Source organism: Haemaphysalis longicornis, unplaced genomic scaffold, assembly GCF_048455015.1.
Source record: "Haemaphysalis longicornis isolate Haplotype H1 unplaced genomic scaffold, Haemaphysalis longicornis Haplotype H1 scaffold_1, whole genome shotgun sequence".
Classification (NCBI taxonomy): Eukaryota; Metazoa; Arthropoda; class Arachnida; order Ixodida; family Ixodidae; genus Haemaphysalis; species Haemaphysalis longicornis.
Window position 1 is genome coordinate 372,599,624 of NW_027526203.1, and position 14,016 is coordinate 372,613,639.

Genomic DNA, 14,016 nt, shown 5'->3' on the forward strand with positions numbered 1-14,016 from the left:
GCGGCCAGGCAGCGCGCGCCCATCTCCCCCCGTTGCCAAGGAAGACGAGGAGCGCGCGCACCCGCAGCTGTTGCTATGTGGACGGACGGCGGTCACCGGAATTCAGGGTCGCTTATAAAGTGCATTCGCACTTAAAACGGCCGCCGCGGCCTGTGCTGAGCCCGCGTGCTTAGGCTCAGCGGCCGCAATCTTTACGCACTGAGCTCTCGCGGAGCGTGAAATTCAAATTCAAAATGAATGCATGCTACTTTGCCACTGAGTGGATAGTAGACGAAGTCGTTTATGACTGGTTTATAAAATTAAGTTGCAATAAGGACGTGGGCGCGGGAAAACTTAAACAATGCATATAACTGGAAGAGGTAAAATTTCAAATAGGACAAATGAACGAATTTACGCATTGTGGAAGTTTGTGCCAAGAATCCACAGTGCTTGCATTATGGTGTAAGTACACTCATTTTTATCTGGACAAATGAATTCTCTCAATGAAAAGAATAATTATACTTTACTTTCGAAATCAAGAATGGGACGGGAATTTTAAACTGAACAATTGGTGCCGCTGCAGGAAACATTTTACCATAGGAATTGATGTAGAAAATTGAGGCACGAAATCCAAACCTGCAATAATCGCATAAGGGCACACAATTTTCTTTTGGACCTAGAGTCATGAGTTTCCAGCGGGAATTTCGAACTTTAAAGGTGAAGAATGGGACAGTGGCAGCAAATTTCTGCGAAACAAATTAACTATACAACCGTGAATAAAAAACTACAAAAATATAGGATACAGTTGTGAGATTTCTAGTATTCACTAAATAATAAATTTTAATTTACTTTATTGATGTGTTGATTTATTTTAGTATTCTTTTATTTGGCCGGAGCCGCGCAAATATTACATTTTATGTGAAAGAAGTTGGAGATACCGCACTTCTCGCAGGCTTTGAAAGCATCGCGGCGAGATTTTACGCATACTGCAGTGGTTACCGCCGACAACAAGTAAAGTCAGCACGAAACTGACGACGCAGAAGACAGAAAATGTATGCGACTGGCGCTACTTCAACGTAGTTTATTCTCGACTTGCGTCAACGAATACACGCCAAAACGAGGGCATACACAGCCTGTATCACGCGGATGTACAACTGTGCCTTATGACGTCCTCGATAGAAAAAACAAAACAAAACTGTAACTAAAAGCGTGTCGTCGACGTGTCACTTACGCATGCTTCTCCAGTATGGAACCCACGGCAATCCTATCCTTGAGACGCCCTTGAGTCATTCCCAAACCGTGCCTCTAGTTCATATCATTATTACATCAGCGTATCATCACTGAAAGACGAATCTGGTTTAGCCCTCTTCTCATTTCGCCCCCGTATCTCCAGTCTTCCTTCATTTCATAAGTTTTTCCACAGCCTGATGCGCATGCCCCCGTACATTGCTCCCCCAACACACACATATCGACGCACTGGCCATTTCAACCTTCAAGACTTGCGCCCACTTGTACACACCGTTATCTTTCCTACATCCTTTTTTCCTGGCACAGCTGTTGACTGGAATGGCCTTTCGAGTGACATTCCTGTCAATACTTGTACCTCCACCTTCGCAGACACCATTACTAATCACCTTCCACCTTGGTACAAAAGTCGGTTTCTGCGTCGTTTTATGTGATACCCCGCAAAAGGTCTTTAAGGAAATAAAATAAAATTAAACGAAATGAAAAAAAAAATCACTGCCACATTTGTTGATGTGATACGCTTTTAGCATCTAGCGTGCAGTAGAAGCATGGCTTCTACTTAGAATCCCAATCTCATCGATATCCGTGCATCACAACTGTACAAAGAGGTAGAAAGGTTATCGGGGGGAACGGGTAATTATCTTGTCCTATTACAAGTCCTTACTTTTGCTCATCAAGGTGATCAAGCCTAGATCTCACTTCGTCGAGCCTCTGAAGTTTTTGCTGACATCTGAGTTGAGATGTGCGCCCTTTGAAGCACTCCTTTTCGACAAGAAATGGTTGCTTCGAAACGGGATATTAGTCGACCTACTTGAGTGCCTCAAAATTACAATTATGCCACCCGAGCGGAATGTGTGTCGTCAGCATACCCTCAGAAAGAAAATCGTTGGAGGAATGAACAAACTACATATACCAGTCGCCCAGAATGTTTGGCCTTCCCAAGCTCGGGCCCAGCGAACTAAAAACTGCTAGATCTCGTTCCCATTTTGCCCTTTAGGTCTTGACATAAAACTCCATGTTCACTTACTTTTAGCACAACATGCGCGTTTCTTTTGGCGTGACAGGGATGGTTTTACATTGAATATGCAGCGCAAATAGTGAGATATTTTTATGCAAAGAGTACGGTGGAGTGCGCTAGTAGCTAAAGAGCAACATGACGAACATTTGGAGGTTAGGTGAAGGTTTAAGTTGGTTATGAAATAAAACTGGTATTACGGCGTGTACGTAGCGGCTGTATTTTATACAAAACAAGATATGTAACGCATTCAAATCCAACTGTGTCGAAAAAGTAAATGAAACAAAATAATCCGAAAAACGAAAAACACGCGCGGGTGCTATAGTACCCAAGTGTTTCGAATTCAACACTTCATAACAGCGCGCCTCAGAGCCTAGATGTGGATTTGGAGCGTGAAGCCCCCTTTGAGCTTTTCTTTCAAATCTCTGTTTACGAACGTTAAAAGCTCCCCAGTGGGAGAAACAATATGATTGTGCAACAGCTTCCGTTCCCGGCAGGAATCGGCCGCCTCGGGACACGGCCGGGCTATGTACGCAGTGGCATGGCGCTGCCTATTCAAAAACAGGGATAAACGTCTGCTCATCTGCTTCCAGACGCTGCAGTTTTGGTGCAATGCAGAGCGCCGCCGAGTTCGCGCGTACAGTCAAACGACGCGTTCCCCGTTCCCAAAATATCACGCCCACCGGCAGGTTTAGGTGTGGCACCAACAAAGCAATCTTAATCAAATGCTTACGCGTGTTTTGTGAACGTAAGAAGGCTGCTGAACAATTCGCTCAAACGCAGTCATCCCATAATGCAGACTTCGAAGGACACACCCCGTGTTACCATCGCTTTTGCCTATATAGTGCCGGAAAGGGACGTGTTGTTTTAAAGACGATAGTCTTTAGTGGCTTACTAAACGCGAAAATTTTGGTCTATATTTGTGTCTGTCTGTCTGTCTGTCTGTCTGTCTGTCTGTCTGTCTGTCTGTCTGTCTGTCTGTCCGTCCCTCCGTCCGTCCATCCCTCGATTCAGCCGCCCGAACAAAATTAAAAGAATTTTTGAACGAGACGTTTATACAGGCAAAGCACTTCTAAACTACTCGATCTGGTTGATTATATTATGATGTTTAACGCGCCGACGCAACGGAGTGGAGGGCTCCGGATTAATTTTGACCACCTGGGGATCTCTAATGTGCGCCGAAACCTCGAACACAAGGGCGTGTCTGCTTTTCGCCTCCATCAGAAAAGCGGCCGCCGCGGCCGGGAATCGAACCCGAGATTTTGGGCTCAGCAGAACAACGCCTTAGCCATTGATCCACCGCGGCGGGTTACTCAATCTGGTGGCAAAATGTTCACACTTATCAACATTATTGAGCAAAAAGAAACCGTTAAGCATATTTGAGACAAGACATCAATACAAAAGTGATATTTGTATTTGTTTTCATTAACAAGAGAAGGATGACAGATTTTTGCGATAGGAAATAACAAAATATGGCTTGAAAAAAAATGTTTTGACCTCAAAATACAAACAGCAAACAGCACTCGCATTTCTCCCTCGTGGCCGTGTTCAAAGTTCAAAAATAGCAAAAGGTCCTAGTAGATGGCGTGAGCAGTGGGAGGCGGCAAAATTGAATTGACATGAGCAAACCTGCACTGTGTTTATCGTGGCAAGGGCGAAACTGGAGGGTAAGATTGGGAGGGGTGGGCGAGAAAGAGAAGGGAGGAAGTTACGTGGCAGGAGCGACAGAAGACTATCGTCTTTCGACATTTGCCGCGAACGGAGAAGATACCCGGCCAGTGTTTTTCTTTGGCTACCTACTACATTACCATAAATCGTGAATGTTCGAAATAATTTCAAGCGCGTTAGAAAACGTTTCATTTTTCTTTTTATAGTTATCTCACTGCGAAGGCTTGATAAGGAATAAAAGATTTAAATGAAGAACTTGGGCTAATCTATCACGACTTTCCTACTCCCTTCCCCCTCCCGAAAACCCTGAAGTATTTTCTGTCAGTTAACCCATAAACGCTATCACATATGATGCAACGTTTTGCGAGACTTCTATCTCTATTTGTATGTCTCAAAACTTGGCGTACTTCTAAGCAAAAACCCGCTTGAACCCCGCGAGAGAACTCCAAAAAGCGCTTGACACGACGGCCACCGAATATCGATGCACAGTTCACCTTGGTAGACGTGTCTCGTGCGGAAGCAACTGCGGTTGGCGCTACCCGTTAAGGCAACGAGGCCCGGGGCTTCTTGCTCCCTCACATCCGGCGTCGCTGGTGGAGTTCGCGGCAAGGGAGAGGGATGCCTTTTCTAATCGGATGGTTTACAGAGCAGAAAACGGTCGGATCGCCCGACGTTTCCAGCGAAGTGTTTACACTAGCTTTCCGGGTTTATCTAAACTGTACCAACAGAGCAAACTGACGTTAAAAACTGCCGCCACAAACAGTAACACCTAAAGGTAAAGTCTGGTCACTGAGAAGTTCGGGATCACCGAAGAAAAGGGGAGGGGCCGAGCTGCTTCCTCTCCCTCCCCCGTTTCTATTTCCACGCACTCCTGAAACCGGATCGTCTTCAAGTCCACTCTTGGTGAAGAGAACTTCTTTTAGCAGCGCATTTATCTGCGATACTGGCGCATGCACGCTTGCAGAAATCAGTGAGCGTGAGCGTGAGCGACGGACGGCTGTCACTCTGGCTATCCTCATTCGTCTATTTTGAACTGAAACGATCAATGCGGGCTGCTACAGTACCGTAAGCTTTCACAATGACCTATGTCCCGGACCTTCCCTCATCTGACACTGTTACAAAACAAATACGCTGCACGCTGGCCACTGATACTAGATGTTTACAAACACTTCTTGCCTTAAATGTAAGCTTTCCACGCCGGCGTGCGCAATCCACGAGTTACAAGAGTCGTCGCGGAGTAGTCGTTTAAACCCTTTTTCTCTGGAAGTTATCCTTTCCTGATTGAAAATCAAGAAAGAATAACTGTAAATAACAGGAAGCAGTCACACCTTGGACGTGAATACTTCAATACTTCCACTCTGATATGCAAAAGCTAGTGAGCAAGAGCTGTTTAGTAAATGCTACTTGGAAAAATTCGTCCGAACCACAAGGTCATTAATACTTTCACTTTTCTTTCACTGCTGGTGTTACCCATTCAGCTGGCTAGACAGAGGTGATATTTCTCACAATCAGTTGTTGGAAATGCTGGAGTTAAAACGTGACATCTGGTATTGTGCACTTCGGGCATATGATCAGCAGCGTAATTAGTTTACAAATTTCCATGGGGATAGTTTTAGTAGGCGCCCTTGCAAGTTTCTAGACCGGAACATTACTCCGCCGTGGAGCTAAAAAATGGTGCAGCTCACTTTTATCATAGAGAGCCGTCCAGCGCATGAAATGCGCTTGACTTCAAGCACTAGTATTCAATTACCGGTATTGAATAACGCGTTTCGTTTTCCAATTTGTGGCAAAAGTGAGCACGGACATATGCATGCAAGTGCAAGCCAGCCATCAAATAAGCCTGCATCCCCAAAGCACAGTTTTTATTCATCCTTGGCCGATTCCTCACACGTGTATGCACCATCTCTTAATACGATGTAAGGATCTAGCGCCGTTTCGTTTCCTTGACAGCAAATACTTTCCCATATCGGTCTATCTATTCACCAATACGTTTTCGGCCAATCCCCCAAGGGAGGCGATGGGCCTAGGGCTCTTTTTTGTTGCATCCCATTACCGTAGTGATATATCTAAAAGCGCCTGTATTTTTTTATTCTAGGCGAAAAAATATTCTGGAAAGCTTGATGGATTAAATTTCCGCCCCCTGGGCTGCATAACACCTCACACAAATTGTCTATGGAACCCCGCAGCACCTTTCTCTGAAATAACAAAGCAGGAACTGTGACTGAGCTGTTAAGATTACCGCGACTCTTGGCACGTGGGGCTCGGCTTCTGTAACCAGTATTGAATAATGCTTTTCGTTTTCTAATTTTTGACAGAAGTGTCTACGGACACTTATGCAAGCAAGCACAATAATTTGTAGGAGGACACGGCACTGCCAAAGGCCTTTCATGACGCACGCACGCACGCACGCACGCACGCACGCACACACACACACACACACACACACACACAACACACACACACACACACAACACACACACACACACACACACACACACACACACACAACACACACAAACAACGTTGGCAAAAGTTGCCCATCCTCTAGCATATACTGCACCATGAAAAAAGCAACAGATATTTTCACGTATTTTTTCTTCCCCGATTCTGACTGAACTTTGTAAAAACAATGTGCGGTATTGCACGCTAAATTCTCTTGGAGAAAAACTCGTAAACAAGGGCCCCAAGAAAAGCTTCCTATGGAATGCATGCCCGTGGCACACTACTAAACACGATATATTGAAGCGCAAAAAATGAAGCGCAAAAAAGCGCAAAAAATATAATAAAGCGCAATATAATATAATGAAGCGCAAAAAAGACAGGGAGGACAGATAAAGAGACCAGACAACCGCTCTTGCGCCGTTTCTTTGTCTGTCGTCATGGTTTCCTCCGCTGGTTTTCCTGCTGTCACGCATGGACCAATTCACCAAGCAAAACATCCTGTTGAACGCAGTATCGCGTATCTGAACGTGTTTGCTTGTATAAGGTTTCCCCGCAGTTGTCAAGACAACAGACGATTTCTCAATCCGTAGATTATTCCGTCCATAAAGAACGTTAACGCGTGGGCAGAGCACAGGGAATTAAGCCCAACTGCCAACATCCTGTTCCCAGTGATGCCCTCGCAAAAGATCTCCTCTCTAAGCGAATCACCCCTACCTAAGGGAGACATGTTCAGTTTTTGCGTTCTCAAAATTCGCGTTATTAGCGTTAGCAACAGGCGGATGTATGAACAAAGTGGAGCTTACTTCTCTTTCGTTGTTTCCGAAGCTAATGCCGAGGTTTGGCATGGCTCTCAGGATGGCCACCATGGACTGTATGGTGTTGCTGTACACCACGGGTTTGTACTGCTTGAAGTCTTCCTGCGTGAAGCCGCTGTCGTGGATAATTCTGCAAAGAAGTAAATGAACAAGAGCTCATGAGGTAGCCAAAACATGAAGCCCAGCAATCAGCGCACTGAAACCGTGGTTGTTGAAGAAGAGAAACGTTATTGTCAAATTCACTTTCCCCCCATTTCGTTTAAGCACAGCCCACGCAGCTCGGAACCATTTTTTTTTCTAACGCTAAGGCCACGGACGGGGCCGCCTGGATTCTATCTACCCACACAGGCATCGGCGGGACTCCGTCGCAAAGCTCCGGGGAAATTCGATACATGCGGTGGGCAAACTGGAAATCGAGGCGCAATTTTACGACTCCCCACCAATTTCCTTGCCTTGTTTCTACCGCCGCTTCCTTGTAGCGCGATTTGATGCTTGTTTTGCTCTCTGTGTCTTTGTTTCCTTCCGCTTGCCTTGGACGAAAACAAGGAATAGAGACGGGAGCAAGACATTCGCGATCGAAGTACAAGACAAGAATATTCATAGCGTGGAACTTTCAAAACAATTTCTCGTTTGAAAAACAGTCTAAGCGTCCTTCTCGAACCTGATATTGGCTGAAACGATGGCCATTCCGCTCAGTTTTCATTCTGCCCGAGTCCAGAAGGAAGGCTGAAGCTCTGCGCGCGCTCCGCACAAGCGTAAGAGAAACTGTAGCTTGTACAGACATGGCGCAACGAGTAATTTGTAATATAGCTGTGTGGAATATGAAAGGAGACGTAAAGACGGGAGAAGAAAACTAAATACGCGAAAACGAGTAATGGTGACCATTCCGGAAAGAGGCAGTGGTTCGTACCGTCGCGCCATTTCAGTTTTCCGCGCCACTGCACACTTGTTTGAGCAACCCTGGACATCTGCTTCCAAATCATGTAAAGTTGTAAAGACAAAGACAAACAAAGAAGGTGGGAGAAAGAGAACGTCCTGTTATTTTTACAGTTCCCGATGCAGATAGCCCACAAAGCAAACTTGGTATGACACGTGCAAACAAAATGATAAACACACGCATGCAAGTGTTATACTTAGCCTCTTTCCCCACTAGGTTTGCTGGTCAGACAACTCGGTTAATTTTCTCCTCACGCGAAGCTATTCAGCATGCAGCAAAATCTCCGCAAACGGGCATCTCCGCAATTCCCACGACGATGGGAATTCGACCTTGCAACCGCGTGTACGTACAGCGGAATAAATCAGCAAGTTCTGCGTCATCGTGGGGAGCAAAGTGTGCTACTACGCAGATAATACCGAAGATGTGCAGAGAAGCGCTAAGGAATGATGAAGTGGTTGTGCTGAATTCTCTAAACCCCTTTGATTGTTTATTTTACGTCTGCGAGGCAAGCTATCAAACGAACACTGCTAGCAATTTTCATGGAGGCTTTACTCCAGCTTTGTTTGCCCCTGCAATTTCATTTTTAGTTTTAAAGTAATTATATTTCTTTTAAATAAGTCACAGACGCAAAACGTATTTGAAATCTCGTAGAGGCGTGATAGCAATTATGTGATTGCGAACAAATATGCCAGACGTGTTGGAAGTACTGTTAAATTGTTTCTTTTCAGCCAGCGGTATACTGGTAGCGAAAGGAAACAATGAGTCTCGGCATTTAATTCGCAGTATTCATAAGGCAGCTGTGAGACCGCGAAAAATTGTTGTGTCGGCAGGGCACACTTCCAACTGGGCGTCTACCTTCTTCTCCTGTTTACGACACTTTACTCTGTTTATTAGGACCGGTCCATTTGTCCTAGAGTACGGGTGAAGGCGACTACAGCTCGTGGATAGGCCCCCAACTAGCTGTGCTTCTGTCAGCCCCTGGCGCACAGAACAGTCACTGCACGACGCAGAGAGGGCAAAAGCATAAATAAACGGCCACCGTGGCCATGGCGACCTCTCGCGCTCTTCCGTGACGCCGGGCGGCCGGCAGAACACGGTGGTCCAGTGGCCAGCCAGCCCGGGCGCGCCCCGAGCGCAGTTCGGAATGCAGTGACGTCTGCTAGTAAGCAGCCCGGTGCCACAGAAAGCGGCGACCGGGGGCTCTTTTTCTGTGGAAAACTAATAAAGGCATGACTGAGAGTGGCAGTGTCGAGAACAAGTCGGCGGAGCGTTCGCAGTCGGCAGGTTTCCCGGAAATTGAGGGTGGTCGAAATGTCCGGCCAAAAACAAGAGCGCAGGGGCCAGAAAAGCCTGTGGCCGCTAGTTAGCGGCTCAGCCGCTAGGGGGAAAGGGAAGGGTCACGTGACGGGGTGTGGCCGCCCAGGGGGCGCACTTGGAGAGTCGCTGCTTCCAGGCTACGTAGCCTCGCTCCCGGAGCTCCGCTTCGCCGGCGACGAGCAGCCGAAACGCGGCTCTTCATTTACTTATTAATATTTTTCCCCTTTCCGGAGGGTGATCGGGCCCGGAGAGGGCGCTTAGGGGAGCGCCGGGCCGACGCCGCGTTGGCGCCGCTTCACGCCTCGCGCTGCATTCGATTTCGCGCAGGTTCCTTCCTTTCACCCGAGCCGCACGCGAGGTCGCCCCATCGGCCGCTTATTCCGCCGATTGAATTAGGCGGCCGCTCGTGCGCCCCTTATCGGGAGGGCTTTTTGCTTAACAAATCCTTCGGACCGTCTGGGCCAGCGCGCAAAGCTCGCCTCCGGTCGCGGGCCAACTTTGTTGATCACCGCCGCAGTGCAAATGCGACCTGCCTGCCCGACGGCCTCTGCTCTCCCGCGCTGCTGCATTTGCTCGCCGAGAAGAGCGCTTTCCCGCCGCGCCTCCGTGTCGCGAAGAAAGAGTGCGTGCACGAGCAGAGGTGACGTCAGCGCTGCGCGGCTTTCGACAAACGCGATTTCGTTGGCGACATTATTGGGATTGATTCGTCTGGCCATAATCCGAACTCGCCACCACGTATTTAAGTGTAGTTTTACTTCACCAAACTCCTGCAGGTGTTCGCGAGGCCTGTCAGTTGCCTCTTCATTGTTAGCGGCTTAGGTCTAGGAGTAAAAAAATATATTACACAGCGCTACGAAAACCTGACGGTTCTAAATAAACTAAGAATGTTTGACAGCATATAGGCCTCCGGAGGCAACTTTTTCGCAGTATCGCCTGTACGATTTGTCATAAGGATATGTAACAAAAACAGCAATGCTGCAATGCTGAGACAACTTTTAGAGAGATTAAGTAAATTTTCGGGCTCATAAAACATACAGTCAGTCCATGGCGGCATCAGCATGCATGTGGCCTCAAGCAGGTCGCACTGAAAACGTTTGAAAATAATGCGCAGTATGGCTATATTGGAAATATTAAATGTGCTCTATTAAAAATACAACTTCAGTAACCTTTATAAGCAAAAAGGGAATTCAGCCACATTATACAAATCCTGTGTATGTGACCACGATTTAAGAGATTTATTATGAATAAATGAAGCGTACTAATCCAAAAATTGTTTACTCCGTCACCCAAGATCTGCAATCGGGCGGGCCCACATGGCAGGCCCACTTCGTTTTACTGAAGATCTTTATCAGTCAACTCTCATAAAGTATGCATATCTGAATGCAAGTGTGTCCACCCTCTGGGGGACAAACATCCCTGATTGAGCATAATACCTTGCCCCAAAGCGATGATTTACCTAGCGCTCTGTTGCAGTAAAACAATAGGCATCGTACCTAGGTAATTAGAGTTTCACCTGATTGATACCGAAGAGAATGTAGTACGAGCAAGTGGCGTGATTGAGCAATGGCGTGCAGTGCAGCGAATCAGACGTGCGTGCGCCTTGAAGCTTTAAAGCGGCGCGCAGCACCATGGTCACGGCTTGGCGTCCGCAAATAAATAGGGGCCGAGCAGTGTGGCTTTGCTGAGTTCTCTGGACGGCTGATGTAGCCGTTACACGCGATGCCTGCCTCCTCCTGTTTTCCACTCGGCCGCACTCTTGTTTGATGCATTTCAGTGCCAAGCATTGACGGCGCGCCGCTCACAAGCGATTGGCAACGCGCCCAGCGAACGCTCCAACGGCCGGGAACAGCGGAACAGTTTCCAACGGACGGCTGCCCCCTGCCAGTGCGCCCCTTTCACTCCGCCTGTAGAGCGTGCTTTGCCTGCACGGCTGCAAATCTTTGCGGAGAAGAAAGTCTTCGGTAAGGGCGCTGAGCCACTCGGCAAAGGAAACTTTGTCTCTAAGCCACTACGTACGTCCGCGTATTGCTCGACGCAGTTTCACCACTTTCAGTTGTTGTTCTCATATGAGCTTTCATTTAAGCCTGTTGGATTTTTTTTTCTTTTTTTTTGTGTGGGTATGTTGGAACCGGTCCTAAATTATCGGTTGCGGATTACATGAGGCGTAACAACAACAACAACAACAACAAAAACGCCGAAGTGGCAAGAAGTTGTTACATATTTTCGGTAGATTTGTTTTTTTCAATTGTTTTCAATATTTTTTGGGGTGGCTGATGTATTTTCTCTTTGAGGACAGGTGTTCCTAAGATCCTAAGGTATTCATAAGGTATTCATAAATCCTAAGGTATTCATAACCAAGAAGTTAGCGAACGTTAATCACGAGATGAAAGCGTTCCGTCTTCATTTACGGGAACTGCTGGCAGTGAAAAAAAAGCAGTCAAGAGTATTTTACGCACGATTCTTAATCGTCCCGGGTAATGTTTTAGATATAATTCGAAATACATTATGGGCAAAATATACCGCCCTAGCACTATCCGAACACAGCAGAGATAGAGCAACAACAGAAACCGACCAGTAAAGAGAGCGCCTTTGCTTTTCTGAAAACGCAAAATTTTAAAGCAAAGGTTTCTAGCTCTACCAGCCAACGGTTTCTTCGTATCGTGCACGACAAGAAACTCCCAACGCGGCTAAGGAGGGGGAGCGCGGTTTTCACTCACGGAGCACAGTGTAGATGGCGCGGAGAATGGGCGCTATTACCCAGCGTTCCCCGCGCGCCGGTGGCTGCTCACACCGCAGGGCGCGTCGGCGGGACGGCTTTGTCGTCTGCTTCAGCGACGGTTGTTTTAGGTTTGTTTTGGAGCAGCTTTGCGTCCATTGTGCGCTTCCTTTGCACGGCTTGAATATTGATTGATTGATTGATTGATTGATTAATTGATTGATTGATTGATTGATTGATTGATTGATTGATTGATTGATTGGTTGATTGATTGATTGATTGATTGATTGTAGGGTTTAACGCGCCGACGCAACGCAGACGATGAGGCGCGCCGTAGTGGAGGGCTCCGGATTAATTTTGACCACCTGGGGATCTTTATCGTGCGCCGAAATCTCGTACACACGGGCGTTTTTGCACGGCTTGAATAGCTTGTTCGACAGTACCTCATGGGTAACCCTGACCCGACAAAATTGAGTTATTGTGCGGCAAAGATACGTCAAGGATTGGTTTGCCGGACGGGAAGACAAAATGTAGAGACCACATACAGACATCTGGCCGCTAGAGAAACGCTACCTTTTGCGCACTGCTTGACACGAATGGGGCTCTGCTTTCTAAATTGGTGAATACCAATTCGGTTGCGTTTTAAGAGGTATTACAAAAGGCGAAAGGAGCAACTGGTTCTGATAAATAGCGACTATAAAAGTTCCCTCGGTTTCCTTGCAATTATCAAACTTACAAAACTAACTAGTTTAAATGGGTGTAAATGGGAATCACTAAGCTCACATGCCGTTGTTTCGGTGTCTGCGCTGATGTCGCGCGGTGGTGTGGTGTAGCCCCGAGCTAGCACATCAGGATGGCTAGGTTCCGCTGTCTCACTCTTCGAAAGACGCTCCTCTCCGTTTTCTTTCTGCCGACGCACGGCCGGGGCTACTGCGGTGGCGTCTACCGCTCTAGCCCGACCGTGGCCGACGCTGCTGCTGCGTTCGGGACGCCGCCCCCGCGAATCTCAAGTGACGGCTGGCAGAATCTCTGGTTTTACTCTTTGTCGAGCCACGTGTGTGAATTCAAGTGACGTCGCAAGGGCAATTGTTGTTGATGTCGTTTCAGGCTTTACTTTCCAACCACCTTCACAGCGTGGATTGGAGTCATTTTTTTAAACCGCTCAAAATTATATTGCTGGTGCGTCTGTTTCGGCTCCCGTTGTTTTTTAGTGCATCCGCCAGGCCTAAGTCTATTACTTGTTAAATTACCTTACTCTTGGAACAAGGTCAGAATTATGTCTTGAGTACTCTGTTTGAACGCCAACTGTTATTCCTGTTGCTATCAATCGAATTCGTACGCCCTGCCACCACAATCAGCTAAAAACAGAAGCTCATATTTTCTTAAAGGTGTCGTTGCCGCTATGCCTTTCCAGATCTGATCTTCTAATGATGCCTGTTGCAGTTAGAAGGCCTGGGTCGCCTACTAACTGTCACTTGCGCCTGCGTGTTTCTAATTGCGCGTTGGCTGCCTGGCCGTTGTTTTGGAAATGTGTGACTGGCATATGTTTTACATATGTTCTGATTCTGCTCTAACACAAGTTTCCAGCCTTGGGTTTCGTCGTAGTCGGGCGCTGCGCGTTTCTTTAGTGCTGGCCGTATGGCTGTCTCAGTGCTAACAGCCAGAGTAAAAACTAATTTAGGACGTCGGCGATTTCTCAGAAAAAGTTGAAGTGAATTGACGAAGGAGCAGCCTTAACAGAAGCAGGCTTAACGCTGTCGCGCGAAAAGCTTTGTGACGACCAATAAAGCGTGGTTTTGCAACGTGTTATGTTTGCTGTCATTCTTGGCCGTTTTTCTATCGCAGCGGAGTACAAAACATTTGTACAACGTATCTCGAAAAA

General features: G+C 47.1%; 1 protein-coding gene across 1 annotated transcript in view; it reads right to left on the reverse strand.

Moving 5' to 3' along the window:
- Galphao (G protein alpha o subunit) overlaps positions 1-14,016 on the reverse strand; it is a 130,052-nt gene that overhangs the window by 37,865 nt on the left and 78,171 nt on the right. The window contains exon 3 of the mRNA XM_077686345.1: positions 7,153-7,294. Within this exon, the coding sequence (XP_077542471.1) occupies positions 7,153-7,294 (142 nt within the window). The remainder of the gene's footprint in view (positions 1-7,152; positions 7,295-14,016) is intronic.